The 18,798-nt window shown below is 38.7% G+C and overlaps 1 protein-coding gene across 2 annotated transcripts in view; it reads left to right on the top strand.

Annotated features, from left to right (window-relative positions):
* ATL3 (atlastin GTPase 3) overlaps positions 1-9,971 on the top strand; it is a 49,634-nt gene extending 39,663 nt beyond the window's left edge. For both annotated transcript variants that reach the window (XM_045558200.1, XM_045558199.1), the window contains exons 9-13: positions 5,621-5,748; positions 6,441-6,497; positions 7,744-7,815; positions 8,493-8,924; positions 9,698-9,971. In XM_045558200.1, coding sequence (XP_045414156.1) covers positions 5,621-5,748; positions 6,441-6,497; positions 7,744-7,815; positions 8,493-8,924; positions 9,698-9,784 — 776 coding nt within the window. In that variant the 3' untranslated portion in view covers positions 9,785-9,971. The remainder of the gene's footprint in view (positions 1-5,620; positions 5,749-6,440; positions 6,498-7,743; positions 7,816-8,492; positions 8,925-9,697) is intronic.
* The last annotated feature ends 8,827 nt before the right edge of the window (positions 9,972-18,798 follow it).

Consider the following 18,798-nt stretch of genomic DNA (forward strand, 5'->3'; position numbering starts at 1 on the left):
GAGAAATAGTATGGTCTGTCAGTATTTATAATCGAATTCATATTTTGCTCCTGACTTATTGTGACCATCAGAATTAGTTTATCTTGACTTCTGCATCTGAGATGGTGGTGGTAATATCCATTAATAATCTAATCTAAGAGACTTGTTATGGTTTTTGGTTTATAAGAGTTACAAATGCTAAATCAAGGAGACTAAATATAAGTCAGCTCACATTTATCAAGTAAAATTAATTTCCCAAGGAGCGATAGCATGATGCATGGCAGAGCTATTATTTTCATCTTATTTGTAATTATAGCAAAACCCGATGCTGGGTCAAGTGATAATGTCAGGAAGTGCTTGACTAGAGGGCAGGTGAGAGGAATCAGAGTAGGGACTCTTGGGCTCCATTATCTTATTTTTCTTCCTTATTCATCGAAGCCTTGAGTCATTTAATGGCTGGCCTTAAGTTTACACATGTGTTAAACTGAGCACTTCTGTTTACGAGCTTATCTGAGATTCCTGGTAAAGTGGTAATAATAATAGCTCCTGTTTTTAGAGGCCTGGCCAAGTTTGCAGCACTATGCTAGGTACTTTCATACTTGTGTTACCAGTAATTCCATGAAGTTGATCTTACAGGTGAGGAAACTGGCAAAAATAGTTAAGGGAAAGGAGGAATGTTAAGTAAGTTGCTCAAAGTACTCAGCTAGTAAGTGAGTAAATGGTGGGACATAGATGTACATTTAGATTCTTACTGTCCCAGAGCCATACTGTGTTAAAGTAGTAGTTCTTCTCTTATATGGAGGAAGTCATTTAGAGGATATATACTGCTTAGCTGCCAGTTACCTTTTGAAATGGAAGATTCTCTTTTCTTTTCTTTTTTTTTGTTTTTTTGAGGCAGAGTCTCACTCTGTTGCCCAGGCTAGAGTGCCGTGGCGTCAGCCTAGCTCACAGCAACCTCAAACTCCTGGGCTCAAGTGATCCTCCTACCTCAGCCTCCCAAGTAGCTGGGACTATAGGCGCACCACCACACCTGGCTAATTTTTTCTATTTTGGTAGAGACAAGGTCTTGCTCTTGCTCACGCTGGTCTTGTACCCCTGAGCTCAAGCAATCCTCCCACCTTGGCCTCCCAGAGTGCTAGGATTATAGGCATGAGCCATTGTGCCTAGCCGAAGTGGAAGATTTTCATAGCCTCATGTTAAATATAAAATGCATAATTTTCAATTTATTTGATTTAGTTGATCCAAGAGAATGAATATACTTGTTCAACTCAAGGTTTACATTCCAGGTGGTTTTAATATTGCAAAGTCCTGGCCAGGCGCGGTGGCTCATACCTGTAATCCTAGCACTCTGGGAGGCCCAGGTGGGTGGATTGTTTGAGCTCAGGAGTTTGAGACCAGCCTGAGCCCGTGCGAGACCCCATCTCTACTAAAAATAGAAAGAAATTATATGGACAGCTAAAAATATTTAGAAAAATTAGCCGGGCATGGTTGGCACATGCCTGTAGTCCCAGCTACTCGGGAGGCTGAGGCAGGAAGATTGCTTGAGTCCAGGAGTTTGAGGCTACAGTAAGCTGCGATGGCACCACTGCACTCCAGCCTGGGGTGACAGAGTGAGAGACCCTGTATGTTTAAAAAAAAGAAAAAGGCAGTTGCTAGGGAGTTTTCAGAGTTGAGAGGGAGAGAACTTTTAGGGTTATAATGATCCATTATTAGTCATACTTTTACCAAACTTCAACTCAGATGTGTTTATCACTGATAGGGAAAACATCCAATTTAATTCTTAAATGAAAGATGTTTAGGAGAGGGTGCTCTTTTTGTCTCAAGGTGGTCTCAGATTATCAGGTATAAACTTTCAAAAATGGTATTCTTCCATATTTTAAATCATTTTAATATTTCAGTGCATTCTATTTGAAAATTTAGTTTCGTTTTTACCGTGTTATTCAAGAAATAGGCAGAGTTTTTTTTTTTTTATAAGTTCTATAATCCTGACTTTTGAAATTTTGTGTCACTTTTGGGAATGCATGTTACATTAATTTCCTGTGGCTGCCTTTAACAAATTACCACAAACCGAGTGGTTTAAGATGAGAGATTTATTTCCTCAGAGTGCAGGTACTAGAAGTCCAAAATCATGATTGGTTTCTTCTGGAGGCTCTGAGGCAGAATCTGCCCCATGCGGTCTGCTAGCCATTGGTAGTTGCTGGCAATCCATGGCATTCTTTGACTTGTCCCTGTAGTTGCCTTTAATCTCTGTCTTCGTCATCACATGGCTGCCTTTTCTGTGTGTTCTCTCTTCTTGTAAGCACACCAGTCTTTGAATTTAGAGCCCACCTTAATCCAGTATGACCTCAGCTATTAATAATAATTACATTTGCAGAGACTATTTCCAAATAAGATCACGTTCTGAGGTTCCAGGTGAACATGAATTTTGGGGGAGGGGGTGACACGGTTCAACCCCACTATATATATACAGATTAAAAATAGTTTAATCACTAAATATTAAGTATGCTGAGTTTCATATTTATTATATTTATAAAATATGGAACAAATTCTGTATAAACAATCTTTTTTTGACTGCAAGTCCTTTGAGCAAATACAGAAAGAATCTTTAATCTCATGTACTATTTCGTTTCCTCATTCAGGATAGAACTATAAAGTACATTTTTAGGGTTTCAGTCTTTCTTACATGAAAATCAAGTCCAAAAAGAAGAAATACAAATGGTTAGTATATATTAAAGAAAATATATGTAGCATCACAATAATCAAAAAAGCACAAAAACATTCATATAAATTATAGCTTTTATGGATAGTAACGTGACAGTACCAGAATTCAAAATGTTTATATTCTTTGATCCAGTGTTCCACTTTTAGGATTTTATCCTAAGAAACTGTACAAATAAGTGGATAAAAATATATGTGTGGAGATATTTGCTATGGTAGTGTTATTATAATAGACAGTAATTGGAAACAGCCCAAATGTATGTTTATGAGGCATTGGTTAAATTATGGTACATCTGCACAAAGGAATAAAATGCAGTCATTAAAAAGGATAAGACAGATCGATGAATCTATGTATTTACATAGAAAGATGTCTATGATACTCTACTAAATGTAGAAAAATTACAGAGTAGCATATGTGGCATGATCCTATTTATTTAAAAAATATAGGCCGGGCATGGTGGCTCATGCCTGTAATCCTAGCACTTTGGGAGGCAAAGGTGGGAGGATCGCTTGAGGCCAGGAGTTTGAGAGCAGCCTGAGCAAGAGCAAGACCGTGTCTCTACAAAAATATAGAAAAATTAGCTGAGCATGGTGGCGTGCACCTATAGTCCCAGCTTCTTGGGAAGCTGAGGCAGGAGGATCACTTGAGCTCAGGTGTTTGAGGTTGCAGTGAGCTGTGATAAAGCCACAGTACTCTATCATGGCTGACAAAATATATATGTGTGTGTGTGTGTGTGTGTAAATTTATAAGTAGTTTTTAAAATGGAAATGTTTGAAAAATAAAAATGTCCTTTTTTGCCTCACTTTAAAAATATGTTAATAGTCTGCCTGGTATTTAAGGAAACGCAGTTATTAATATTCTGAGGATTGTGAAGAATTCTTAACCAGCTCTGTAAAGGTTTATGTACTTTTTAGATTTGGAGATGGATATTTTGTAATTTTAGGAATAACCAAGATGTTGAAAGGTTTTGAGTGAAGATTAAATTGGATGCTAAATTGCAAATAGCAGGTGACATGTGAGTATTTGGCAAGTGCTAGCTTGAGAACCACACAAAATTTATTGCAGCAGACCTGTCAGTAGAGCTGATGTGTTTCTCAGAGTTTAAACAAACAAAAACACACACTTAGATGTTATATTTTCTCAAGTGTATTTGTACAGTTACTTGGCTGAGATTCTGCAGTCCTGTTCCATGTAACTTGGAAAAGACAACTTCAGGATGTTTAGGGCCTGAGAATGTTTATGGCTGACTCATAAAAGGAACTTAATGTCGTTCTGTGTTACATTTAAATTTAATAAGAACTACATTCTGAAGCTATTTCTGCAAATGTTCCCCCAAATACTTTAGGAATTGTTTTAGTGGTTTTATTTTCAAAGATTGACCACTTATTGAGAGGTAAATACCTGCTGAACATGATCTTAGTTTTGGCATAATTGATGCTAAGCTACTGTTTCTTGCAGTAATTAGCTAGATTAGCTGCTTTTTGAGAGTCTTTTCATCAGACACAAGATGACTGTGCCATCAGTGTAAAGAAAACCCTTCTTCCGATTTAGTGTACGTAGCGGGGATACCTAATACATCAACTACTGCGTTGTCTAGTTAGAAAATAACAGAAGGGTTTGTAGGGCACAGTCTTCTTTGACACCATGAGAGATTGAAATTGTCTCTGTTATGAGACAGTTTTTTGTCTATTCTGATTTAAAAACTATTATTTTGGTATAGCTTTCCTATAGAAACATGAATAGCCTAGGATCTGTAAAACTCAGTAAAATGGCATTCTGTACTATCTGGATCGATCCTTCTGTATCCCATTGTGAATTTGTGAATTCCAAATTTCAGTCTTTCAGTGGAATGAAAATTGAACTCATAAAAAAAGGGCTTTTTAAAATAGAAAATACATTCACATTTTAAAATCTCAAAAAGGATTAAAAGGTATTCAGTGAAAAGTCTTTCTTCCATTTCTGTAGGCTTCCAGAGTTTCTTTAGTATATGCAAGCAAATATGAATTTATACAGAACAGCACAGTGGCTGTTTTGTACTTTTTCACTATAAAGAATTTGTCCCACCTTTTCCCTTGGAATTTTACAGTTTCATTTTTCATATTATGATTAGTTTTATGGAGTGTTAAAGAGTTCTTTCCTTGATATGGCCTTCTAGCCACTTTCAGCTGATACTTGGGAACCCAGGAAGATGTTAAATTATATAAATCAGATTCTTTGTATTTTAATTCTCCTTTGTCTTCATAGTTGGACCAGCTAATTCTTACTTTGAGAAAAGAGCTCTATTTAATGGCTCCCCTTAACCCTCTGTGGAGCCTTGTAGAAGCTGCAGAGAAACTCACTTTTCCTGAATTAGTGGCCTTTTTGTCTTAAAGTGGCCCAGAGGGCCTCTGAGGAGATAATACAGAATATCACAGGGTACAGGTGCTTCTACTTCTTTTAACATTAAAAAATTAACAAAATTAACAAAAATCAAATAGTGATTTCTAATTGATCTTAATGGGTAGCATGAGGGCATGACAAAGGCCTGAGACAACTTGAGGGGTTGATAATTGATTTGTTGAAGACCTTGTTAATGAAATTCTTTAAAAAGTTAAATTTCTTGAAAGGCTAGGAGTAGACTGAATATTTCAGAATGAAAACCAGGGTAGAATATTCTGCACGCAGTATTCTATTCTGAACTAGAGAGGATGTTATACTGCAGAGGGGAAGGACACAGATGAAGGTACGTTAGAGCAGGGATCTGTCAGCAACCTGGTCATAGCCAGAAAGTGTCAAAACATATGGTCTGGAGCCTCTGCCCTCCACGTCCAACTAGCAAATGGTAAAATAATGACATAGACTGTGATGATTGTGTTTTGTGCTCACCTTGATTGAATAAGGCTGTGTGGCTTATTGTTTCCTTTTTCATGGTCCCGTGAACAGATATTGCTGGTGAATTCAAAGAACAGCTACAGGCTTTGATACCATATGTATTAAACCCCTCTAAGTTAATGGAAAAGGAGATCAATGGCTCAAAAGTCACCTGTCGGGGACTGTTGGAGTATTTTAAGGTAAATATGGGTTTTAATTATTAAAATATTTGCTTTTTGATAAAACTGATCTACGTTGTAAACCAACTTAAATGTCAATATTTCGAAACTTAAGGGAAAGTTTCCTGGGGGAGATGGTAGAGGCATTTTCAGTGTCCTTCCACGAGTGGGCCACTGGGTGGCAGTATCAGTCTAAGAACCAAATGGATGTTCTTTGCACTCTCTTAGAGGAGTAATTACTGTGGCTAAAGGAAGATCGTTCCTCAAGGAAGATGGTGTGGACAGGAGGTGGTTAGGAAGTTGCTGTGTGTAGGAGACCGCACCTAGATGTGACACGACTACCTCAAGGCGGATGATCACTCTGCCCAGGTAGTGGTGAGGCCAGTGTGCATGGGGTGTCAGATGGTATCCTAGCCTTCTAGGCTTGTGCTGCTTGAGAAGATTTTTAGTTAACTAAAAATGCTAACATGCACTCACAGGTGTGTTGTGTTTTTGCTAATTCCTGGTTGTTGATCTAGGTCTTTAGGAAAATACAGTTGTATGGTCGTTGTTTCTAAAAATTAAAGTATGAATAATATGAGGGCTGTCTGGAAAGTATCCAGCCATGTAACCATTCTTGTTATATTAACAATGACTGAATACTTTCCAGACAGCCCTTGTATATATGACAGAATGACATTTTTCATAATCAGTTTTTATGTTTATATTTTAAGGCATATATTAAAATTTACCAAGGAGAAGATCTGCCTCACCCCAAGTCCATGCTTCAGGTAGGCAATTCTTTGACATCCTGAATGCAATCCTTCAGTCACTTGAGTTGACCTGTATACGATAGGTAGAGTCCTTTAAGAAGAGAATGGGATCGCTTTCCTTTTTCATTGTGGAGGTCTGGTAATTTTTGGCATGTTTTGCAGCAGTGTGGCTGCCTTCTGGTTTTCTTGTTTGTATTCGTGGTGGTACAGTTAAAACAGAATGGCCTCTCCTCACTGGGCCTGATCTTCCCACCAAACACACTTTAGAATACACTTTGATTATACCTGGGTAAAACATACCCACGTAAAACATACCCACCATACGTTAGATAAGTAATTTCCTGTCATCTGTTGTTTACTTTAGCAGAACACATCCTGAACTATCTATTTACTGTTCATTAATTGGGTTTCTTATTTTCAACTAGAAATTGTCATTTGGTTAAAACTTATCATTTCTGACTTTCATATGCTGAACAAGGGCATTTGTTACCCAATGTTGATTCCTTTAGTAGCAAAATATTTTCACAAAGGCAGCTAGAACCTGTAATTGACATTGTAAAGGTTTTTTTCCTTGTTTTTTTGACTCACATCTATTTATTACATTTAAAATTGAAGCAAAGGAAATGAAATTTTCCTTGCTTTTTTGAGATTTAATTTATGCTAAAGATTCTTTTTTTTTTTTTAAGCAGAGGTTTTTATTTTTTATTTTTTGAGACCGAGTCTCACTCTGTTGCCCAGGCTAGAGTGAGTGCCATGGCGTCAGCCTAGCTCACAGCAACCTCAAACTCCTGGGCTCAAGCAATCCTACTGCTTCAGCCTCCCAAGTAGCTGGGACTACAGACCTGTGCCACCATGCCCGGCTAATTTTTTCTATATATTTTTAGTTGTCCAGCTAATTTCTTTCTATTTTTAGTAGAGATGGGGTCTTGCTCTTGCTCAGGCTGGTCTCGAACTCCTGAGCTCAAACAATCTGCCCGCCTCGACTTCCCAGAGTGCTAGGATTACAGGCGTGAGCCACCGCACCTGGCCCTAATTTATGCTAAAAATTCTTAAGTATAAAACAGATTTTTTTGGTAGAGAATTTGGCAGAAAAGCTGTATTTTATTTCATCAGTTGAACTGTATGAAAACCTAAAAAATAGCAGAAAGTTAATAAAAAAGGAAGAATGGGGAATAGGGTGAGAGAAGATTTTTATTTGGTTATTTGTGGAAAGAATGTTAAAAAGAGGAAGGATTTATAGTTCACACTTTTCCTTTCTTAAAAGGCCACTGCTGAAGCCAACAATTTAGCAGCTGCAGCTTCTGCCAAGGACGTTTATTATAACAACATGGAGGAGGTATGTGGGGCATATGCTTTATTCTGAAATATCTGTAACCTGGGCATTTTTGCTATTTTCAAAAACCCAAACTTGATCTTACTTAATGTATCTTAAGATGATGAGGTAACAAAGCTGTATTCAGGTTGTCCTGATAATTGGGGCCTTCTAATTATTACCATTTTTTTTTTTTTTAAAGACAGAGTCTCACTCTGTTGCCCAGGCTGGCCTTAAACTCCTGTCTGGCCTCAAGCGATCCTCGTGCCTTGTCTTCTCAAAATGCTGAGAGTACAGGTGTGAGCCAGCACGCCTGACTAGGGCCTTCTAATTACTACCATTTCTAACAATCTTTCTTTTTTTTTTTTTTTAAGAGGGCCTTGCTCTGTCGCCCAGGCTGGAGTGCAGTGGAGTGATCATAGCTCACTGTAACCTCAAACTCCTGAATTCAAGTGATCCTCCTGCCTCAGGCTCCTGAGTAGCTGGGACCACAGGCACATACCAGCAAGCCTGGCTAATTTTTTAATTTTTTGTAGAGATAGGGTCTCACTGTTACAGTAGAGTGAGACTCTGTCTCAAAAAAAAAAAAAGGTCAATATCTTAAAATACTCTAACCTTTTCGTTGTCTTTTCATTTGTTTTATTTATTTGGCACTTGCTTTTGAAGGGATCTTCAACATATTGTGTCTTTGTTCTTTTTAGGTTTGTGGGGGAGAGAAACCTTATTTGTCTCCAGACATTCTAGAGGAGAAGCACTGTGAATTCAAACAACTTGCTCTGGACCATTTTAAGAAGATCAAGAAGATGGGTGGGAAAGATTTTAGTTTTCGTTACCAGCAGGAGCTGGAGGAGGAAATCAAGGAACTGTATGAGAACTTCTGCAAGCACAATGGTAGCAAGAACGTCTTCAGCACCTTCCGAACCCCTGCTGTGCTGTTCACAGGCATTGTGGCTTTGTATATAGCCTCAGGCCTCACCGGCTTTGTTGGTCTGGAGGTTGTGGCTCAGCTCTTCAACTGTATGGTTGGACTGCTGTTAATAGCACTCCTCACCTGGGGATACATCAGATATTCTGGCCAATATCGCGAGCTGGGTGGTGCTATTGATTTTGGTGCAGCATATGTACTGGAGCAGGTAAGTGGTGTCACTGAGGAGGCTGAGATTTGATAATGGGCAGATATTTGTGCTTCTGTTGGAAAATATCTCAGTTTAGAAGAATTTCATAGTGAAAGAACACATGAGAAACTTCCTTTGGCCATTTTTTATTGATAGGGTTTATGATTTACTATCCTCTTTTAGGGTATTAATACTTAGTATTAATATTGTGTTTCTATGCCTGAAAACAGCCCTTTAATGCAAAAAAAGTTCCAGTTTAGACACATTTTGTTTTTCATGGGCAACTTCTAATTATATGCTCTTCAGATACAATTTCTGTGTGATTCTCCCTCTCCCCAGCCCCTTGGATTAATTTGCTTCACTGAAAATTAAAAGCTTTGCAAAATATATGAACTTAATACAGTATTCTGTTTTGAGTCCTATTGGGTTAGAAAATGGATGGCATTTCTTTCATTTAAAATCTCCCGATAAGCCAATGGCTTTTTGACATTGACATGACCTTAGAGATGACTTATTTCTTTTTCTGAGTAATATGAACAGATCAGTTAGGCCAAGCTGCTTGTAAAGCCGGTGGAGGTACCCATCCACCCCAACTACAGAGCAGATGCTCCGCTGGCTGTCTTGGGGCTTAGCTGCTGCCATAGCCTCCCCTCGCCCCTGGCATTTTTATTTCCCCACGTTCTGTGACATAGTGATATTGGAGACATTTTTTTGAAAGTTTATCTCCAAGGACTTACTCTCTTATTGTTGTGTTTTATTAACTTACATATTGAATAAATGGACTTTTGCAGGCTTCTTCTCATATTGGCAATTCCACTCAGGCTGCTGTGAGGGATTCAGTTGCTGAGAGACAACCTGTGGATAAAAAAGCTCAATAGCTCTTAATATGAGGATCCAACAAGAACCCGACCAGCCCCTACTGATTTCTGGGTTTTCGCCGCAGCCACAGGTCCATGTCCAGAGGAATGGCAGATTCCAGGAAGAGCCGAAACGTGGCACTGTAATAAACGAACTGACCTCTCCTGTGGTTTCAGATTCTTAAACACACTTCCATTTCTGTTGGAAGCACTTCCTTCCTTGCTGTTATAAATCCAAGCCTGTGTTTATTTTCTTATTACTCTCTGCTTTGTGCACTTTATGGGGGAGAAAGCTAAAGGAAAAAAATGAAAATGCAGCTTTTAAGTTCTCTATGTACCACTTAGTGCCTTTTAAGATTGAATCCATAGTTTTGCAGACACAGTGGGGAGGGGATGGAGGACAACTTCGTGAAAGATGCCATTTTGGGGTGAAACTTCTCAGTTCTTTACACTTTTGAGAAGGATTCCTTTTTTTAAAAGTTTACAAAACTTAGAAAAACTTAAGAACTAAAGAGTAACTGAAAGTGATGCCATCACACTTTACAAATTTTATTTATAATGTTATAGAATCCTGTTTGCCACATAATGTGGGAAAATCATATTGCCATATTCTGAAATGTAAGGTTTTTTACCCAACAGGCTGACAGTTTTGTTGTAACATGCTCTATTTTTTTTCTCACATTTTCTTTCTAGAAAAAGAGGCATATATTCCTCGAATAATAAAAGGACTGAGCAAGATACTGTAAGAAAAAAAGCTGAGTTTAAATTAATCATGTGACCTCTGATAAGTCTCTTGAACTTGTGCCTTGGTCAGGTTCACTATAGATTTATATATGTATGTATGTTATACACACTCTTACACAGTTGTCATTTGAGAGGTTTTGTTTTTGAGAGTTCTGCATAAGAACAGAACTTTAAGAATTAGAGGAAAGTTATTACCAAATATTACTACCTTTAATTAATGTCTTATTTCATGTGGCTTAGCAATAATTAATAATTAAATCACCTGATTTAAAGTCTTTATCCAAATGTTGATTTGCATACTGCTATGCACTGTCCAATGTTCTAATAATGAAACTAAAATTATCAATTTTATTTAGTGAATCTTCTTTTATTTAACTTTACTTTTGACTAGTCTGGTAGCTTTAAAATAGCTTTGGTATAGTAAGAACCAAAGTCCTATTCAAATATAAACAATATTTAGACATATATGTAAGAATTCTTTTTTTATTTACCTTGATTAGATGATAAAAAGTTTTATCTGTTAGTCACTTTTTCCTTTGATTTATAATGGTGAATTGTTGTGGATTTTAAACATCTTAAAACTTGCCTGCAAGTATTTATATAAACATTCAGGTGTGTGAGCCTTAATTTTTGAGATAATTTAATTTTTGTTGTGGGAGGGAGGTAGGAGGGTTTAGGGAAAATATAAATTTCATATATATGAAGTATGAATGGAAGGTAGAAAAAAGAAAGTCTCTTCTAGCATGTAATTTCTTTATCAAGAATTTTTTGGACTAATACTTTACCGCTCAAGTATTTTTATAAGTCCTAAATTAATTCCGAGCATTTTATATATTTTTCGTATTTGTATACCATCTTGCCTTGAAGTTCTTGCTATTTTACTTGCTGTTACATTTTAGAAAAATTCCAGCTTGTTCTAAAAACTGTTTACTTGTACTTACCAGTGATACCGAGCTTTGACTGTTAAACTGAAAGCTTCTGAAATTTTGGTGCATTTTCAGGTAGTCTCTCATCTCTCTGACGGTTCATACTTTAAGTAGCAGGTCCTATAGATTTTGAGATACTTAGTTTTTAATATATTCTGTAAGTACATTTATAAGTTTCAGAGTAATTGTCAAAAGTGGTCCAACTTTTAATGGTGAGAAGGGATCATGTGTCTGAAACCCATTCTAAGACTAAAGTTATTAGGTCTTTTTTTAAAAAAGTGATAACATATGATTTAATGAAATCTTAGCTTAGTTACTATTTAAATTCACCATTTCTGTTTTAGTCTTATAAGGGAATAACCTTGGTTTAATTACCCAGAGGAAGCCCCTGTTTTGGTCTTTATTAGTTAACTTGTTCTGCCTCTGGAAAATGTTTATAAAGTTTTCTCGGTGAGGGTTCTTGTGAGTTTTCTTTGATCTCTTTTTTTAACTGTAAGTTGATGATTTTATGTCAGCTGTTTCAGTAAAAGATGCATTCTCATTGCTGGCTGTAAATAGTCCTGGGGAGATTTATCACCAGGTTGAAAAGAATGACTTACCTGTTACCTTCTCTCAGCTTTTGATTAGTAGGTCAGGAGCTCAGGTTGTAGGTGTTGGGCAGTGTCTGTTGCTCTGCTGCTCCTGGATTTTTAATTTGCACATTCCTAACAGTATATGGAGCATATTTCCATTAATGTATAAAAAGAGGTTTTTGAAATAATTCATTTCAGAAGTCAAATGTTGCTATTAATAAATTTAAATAACTTCCAATTAACTTCTTATAGTAAAAATAATAGGATCAAAATTTTAATTCTTTCACTGAGAAGTCTTTCAATGATTAGTTTGTAGATAAAATGAGGACAAACTGTCATGTATGATGATAAAAACATCTTTAGAATCATACCTTATTTTTTCAGTATATTTAGAAATCTGTTCCATGGAGGTTTATGTTTTAACATCTACTTTATACTTGGTAAAATTGCCTGTGAATGTTATTTCTGCTTTACTCTTCTCTAACATGAAGTAAAATACTATGGGCAAACCTACACAAACAGAAATCCAACTTGTTTCTTTAGTGGGTCATGTGTTCTACTTAGCTTATAAAAATGGTGCCTTGGATGGGATGAGTTTGGATGAGTATGTATGTATGTATGAGTTATAGCAAAATTAAGTATGCAAAAGTAGTAAAACAAATAGTTTTATCTTTTCCTAGGTTTTTTTTTTTTAAACAATATAACTTATAGAGCTATGGCTAACATTTGGATCTAACAAATTTTAGTCAAGGTATATGGGTGTGATGAAGACAAACTTCAGTTATGAAAGTACAAACTATGTGTGATTAATTTTCTAAAATGACATTAAGAAGCCTGATGAAAAGATGATTTGTAGTTGAATAGTTTTCTTTTTGTTATGGTAAGTCATACTGTAGCTATGTTTTGAGTGGTGGCTCTCATCTACCTTGGAGTGCATAAGACTTGCCTAGGAGACCTGTTTAAAAAAATTCAGTTTCATTACCTAGGAGGCTTGTTTAAAGAAATTCAGATTCCCAGCTTTATACCCAGTGATTGCCTCAGCTGGTCTGGGCTGTGGCCCTGGAATCATCACTTCATAAACAGTATCTTAGGTGGTTAGACTGCTCCGTGAGATGAGAAGTACCAACGAGAAAGTGCAGTTCGCTAGTCTGGAGGCAAGTGGATGCCTTTTACCTGCAGTTCAGAGTAGGTGGTCTCCTACCAGATACAATCACCAGAAGTTTACTGTGTTTAGAGCAGTAAGGATGCCTTTAATCCAGAGGATTATCTAAACACCTTAAAGCTATTTTATTTTCTAAATTGTTATAGTGCCTTCTTTGAAAAATGAATGTACAAGCATCCTATATATTAACAGAGGTAATTAGGATTTTAAAAAGCAATTTGGATAGCTGTTTTTCTTTTTTCTTCCTTTCTTTTTCTTTTTTTTTTTTTTTTAAGAGACAGACTCTTCCTCTCACCTAGGCTGGAATGCAGTGGCATAGCTCACTGCAACCTCAAACTCCTGGGCCCAACCCATCCTCCCACCTCAGCCTCCCCTGGTGCTGCGATTACATGCATGAGCCACTGTGCCTGACTCTGTTTTTCTTTTAAAAGCCAAATTCAGCGCTATGACTTGAACCCCTAAATCTTTAGCATACAGAAAACTTTAAACTGCAAATAAAAATAATGAATAAAAAAGAAGAACAGGATTATAATTTTGATATTGATCTGAGTATCCAATATCAGGAACTTTTCTAAATCTAGGGGCAGAAAGGTTTTGGAAGAAATTTTCTTTGGGAAGGAATCTAATGTGCCAGAACAAAACTTTAAATGTATTTTTATGATCAAGAGAAGATTGCATTGATTCCCAAAGTTTGCTAATTTAGATGAATAAATGCTGTCATGGACATGAGCCTTAAAAGGAGTTAATATTAATCTTGTACATACACAGATTTTCCTCAGATTTCTTTTCTTAAAAAGATTTGTTAGAAGTACTTTCTGCTAGACCCTTGCCTTTGAATGGCTTTAAATTTAGTACAGTTTTTAAGAAGTGCAATGGGATGAGATTATGCTGTTAGTATATTAAAAGCATGTTTCTGTTTCACTCCTAGTTGTAAGGTCGTTTAATGGAATAAAGATCACAATGCCACGTTATCTGTGTTTTTCTTTCTCTATTCTTTTAATATGGGAGGATCTGTGAAATAGAATTGGGCTTGGCAAAGTGAATAGGACCTCTAAGATAACCTGGGGTAAAATGTGACTATGTGGTTCCAGTTAGTCAACTTTCTCTGTCCTGCAAAGCAATAGTGAACTAGGAACTTTCTATCATAGTACCGAGAAGGCTCTGCTGTTGGAGTCGCTTAAAAGTGAACACAAATTTTATTTATAGTAACATGGACTTGTGAAGACCTCTTTATTTGTGACACTTCCATTTGGTTGCCCCATCTGGAGCCAGCTGTTTAAATGGTTCCTCTTTGGGGCCGGGGGCAGGTCCCTTTCACTGGTGACCTTGGAGGCAGTGGGGAGGTTGCATTGTACTTCTCAAATATTGAATAATAGCTAGACATAAACATAGCGCTCTAGTGAAAAGATTTGTTCCAAAGTTGGAAACACACTGGTGGGATCAACAGTCTTTATCCATCCATCCCTGGTCATGATCTTGTGTCAGGTGCTAGGCTAGGTGCTGCACTTAAGCTCATCCCAGTTTATTGGGGAAGGGGCTGACTGAGGTTGGTATGTGAAGAGTACAGTGAAAACAAAGATGCAGTGCTTGGTTGCTACCAGTAGTGCTGAGGCCCTCATGAGCATACTCTGGGGAGAAGGAAAGACCAGGGTGAGGCGTGTGGTCTGTTCTGGATGGTTTTTGGATGGGGGAGACGTCAGGCAGACAGGCTTGCCTTTGGGCATTTGACATTCTTGCCTTTGATTATCGTGTATATCAGTTTGCAAAAGAAAAGTCCAACTCTAATTAGCGTAATCAAAAAAAGGGAAGAAAAGGAAACATAACTGGGAAAAAGATTCTTGTAACTGGATGTCTAGGGGCAAAACTGACATCAGGCACTGTAGAAACTCAAATGTCAACAGGGCTTTCATCCCAATATGCAGTGACCTAATTATCTGCTGTTGAAGATGGGTTTCCTTCATACCCCAGGAAGAACAGGCACAAAGAGTTCCAGGCTTATGCCATCCCACTTTAATGTCCTCAGAGGAAAAAGGCTTTGTTTTTGACCTGCCTATTAAAAATGTATGCATGTCTCTCTCCCAGAGAAGCCTTCTGATTGGTTTGGCTTGTACCTCCCTGGGTCAACACTAACCTGGGGGGTAGGGCACCATAACCAGCCAGACTGAGGTCCCAGGTGGCTAGCGGGGGTGACATACTGTGATCGGCAGCTCCACCAGAACCACAGAGTCACCAAATGAAAGACTGCTGGACAGATCAAAACAAATATTCTCTGCAGTTACCAGCTTCCCAGACTGGCCATTTAACAGGCATTGGATTGGGAGACCCGGGGACGGTTCCCAGGTTAAAGCTTCTGGAATGTTATTTTAAGGGGAAGTGGAGATGGTTTTGCTGCACATTTATGCAGAGGAAGCTCTTCAGGGCATTTCAGTGGGGATTTGTTCTCTTTCCTCTTCCGTTGGACTTGAGGGGTTTCAAAGGTAGGGGATTCAGAAGGAAGTTATATTTCACCTTTTCTTTCATAAAAACCTGATTTTTCTGGTCAGACAAACTAAAAGTTGGCATATTGACAAAGCCTTACCACAGTGGCCTGGACACGTTTGTAAACCCTGTATTCAGTTGCCTGATGAGTAGTTTCCCCTGGGAGGAGCTCCTATTTTGAGAGTTGCTATTAAGCAACAGAAACCCTCATGCTGTGAAATCTGTGGATTCTGTTCCTTGTGTATAAAGAAGCATCATAAACAGCCTCCCTTAGATGCAGTTTGCTGCCCGTTTTTTCTCCTCACCCTCTCCCCGTTTCCTTCTCCTGCCCTGGTCTCCTCCTTCCCCACCCCACCTGCTCAGAATTCCCCGCGGGATCTTGCTGGCCCACACAGCTAATTAGCCTGGGCCTTTTCCTCCCACCTGCTTAGTTATTCCTCAGAGAGTCAGCAACACAACAGATTGTCCTGGAGGACCCATCCTCAGAGGGCAGAGAATGGAGAGACTGCAAATAAATAAAGTTAATATTTTCCCTTCTGTTACAAGAATAGGAATGGGGCCCATAGCTGTGCTATGCAGAAAAGCCTGGAAGCTGGAGTCAGACACTAGTTGGATCCTGGCATCGAAGCCCACCTGTCCACCCCTTTGGTGTGAGGGTTAAGGACAGGCTTGCTAGTTAGGGGTGGCATCACGGGGCAGTTTCTCAGCAAGTCCTAGGGCCTGTCTTTTGAGAGTTGTGTGAAAAGTAAAAATATATAGCCCTTGGCACGGCTCTCCTCCACCCCCCAGTATATTTTTTGTTTTGTTTTGCTTTTTCCCGGCACAGCCACAGGAAAAAGAAAAGGTAAGAGAGGTGATATGTGGGCCCTTCTGGAAGCATAGGGTGAGGAGAGGCAGAAGTCAGTCTGGCTTCTTCAAAACCGAACCTCTCCCTGCTGGGTTTGGTTGATCTTACAGGTAAGTCACTTACTCAGTATGCCCCACACTTGTTGAGTGAGTGATTGCACACACAAAGCTCTGGAATTTACTTATATTGCCTCTGACCCTCCTTGTTGGGAAACTGGTGAATACTGTGTGATGTTGATGAGCACATCTCTCTCATGTTAATAACAGCCAACATGTCCCGATTGAGGATTTACCACGTGCCAGACATTGGGCTCAGCACTTAATGGGCATCGTATCATTTGTTGCTCTCCCTTTGAGGAATGTATTCTTATACATTATACAATATCATCATCACCCCCATTTTATAGGCAAACAAACTGAGGCTCAGAGAGGGAACCATGCCCTGGACCCTACAACTAGCAAATGTCAGGGCCAGGATTTGATCCAAGCATCCTGACTGCAAGGCTCAGTGCTGGCACCAGAGTAGTGGGCATGTAGAGATGAATCAGCGCTGGTTCTGCGCCTGTGGAGTCAGAGCCCAGTGCAGAGGAAGGGCCTGTATTGGGTCATTAATTTATTCATTCATGGAATGCCCACGGTCTGCCAGGTTTTATGCAAGGTTTGGGGGATATCCCCTAGCATAAGACCCAATAGTTAAAAGTACTTTCTTTCTGCTAGACCCTTGCCTTTGAATGGCTTTAATTTTAATACAATTTTGTAGGGGGAAGCAAAATTCCACCTTCATCCTCTTAAGGTTCAAGCTGGGCCTGAGAATTAATTGACATGAGATAGATTCACAGGAGAAAAGCATACAAATTTCTTCTTTTTTTTACTTTGTTTTTTTTTTTTTTTTTTTAAGTGACTGGGCTTGCTCTGTTGCCCAGGCTGGAATGCAGTGGTGATATCATAGCTCACTGCAAACTCAACCTCCAGAGCTCAAGCAATCCTCCCACCTTGGCCTCCCGAATAGCTGGGACTACAGGTGAGCACCACCACACCTGGCTAATTTTTTTTATTTTTTGTAGAGATGGGGGTCTTGCTGTTACCCAGGCTGGTCTTGAACTCCTGGCCTCAAGTGATCCTCCTGCCTCGGCCTCCCAAAGTGCTGGGATTATGTGCGTGCAATATTTTTTTTAGTTTTTAAAAATTTTAATGGTTGTGAAGCCATACAGAGTTTTAAATATCCCAGTTACCATGTAATGCCTATCCTTAAAATGGTTTGAATTTCATCGTAAGTGATCTGCCTTCAGGAAGGAGGGAAGATATGAGAGCAGACCAGCTTAGCCGCTGACTGTGCTCTTGCTTTATGGTTTTGGGATTCCCCAGCCATTGCCAGAAACATTTTACAAACAGATGGCTTTGGATATTTGTTGATTTTGCTGTCCAGCATCTATTTTCCTTTCTCTTTGTGTTAGTCTCCATTTCCCAGGTTTCTCTGTTCCTGGAGAACTCAGGGATGAAGGACAGAAGAACTTCAGGCTGAATTCTTCTCTCTCTCTGAAGCGGGGCACACACAGTGCTGGAGGCTGGAAGTCTGAGAGCAAGGTGTTGGCAGGGCTGGTTTCTCCTGAGGCCTCTGTCCTGGCCTGGTAGGTGGTGTCTCCTCCCGGTGTCCTCACGTGGTTGTCGCCTTGTGTGTGCAGATTTCTGTAATCCACGTTTTAACTGGCACGGAGCCCTTGTAAAGAAATGAAGACCCAGAGAAGCAGTTGGTGTCAGTTACTTCTATACTGAACTGGATAAAGAATAGTAAGTTGTAAAGAAGCAACTAAATTATGTGAGGAGGCTTACAAGGTCAGAGTTATTTTCCTGGAGGACATTATGCTGAATGAAATAAACCAGGCACAGAAAAACAAACACCGCATGGTTCTTATGTATGGGATCTACAAAGTGGAACTCACAGAAGCAGAGAGTAGAATGGTGGTTACTGGGGGCTGGGCTTGGGAGGGTTGGGGAGACATTGGTCAAGTTCATGAGATCTGTTGTACAACATGGCAACTACAGGTAGTTAATATACTGTATTCTTAAAAATTGCTGAGTGAGATTTTGTGTTCTCGCCAGGAAGAAAGTATGTGAGGTCGTGCCTATGTTAATCAGCTCGATTTAGTTATTCACAATGTTTATATATTTCAAAACATGCTGTACATGATAAATATATGAAATTTTTATTTGTCAATTAAAAAAATAAGAAATGAAAAAAAATTTTTTAAAATAAGATCTTGGTCTTGACTTCTTATCTCTGAGGATAAGGATGCTGCTTTTTCTTCT

This window comes from Lemur catta, chromosome 7, assembly GCF_020740605.2.
Source record: "Lemur catta isolate mLemCat1 chromosome 7, mLemCat1.pri, whole genome shotgun sequence".
Taxonomy (NCBI): Eukaryota; Metazoa; Chordata; class Mammalia; order Primates; family Lemuridae; genus Lemur; species Lemur catta.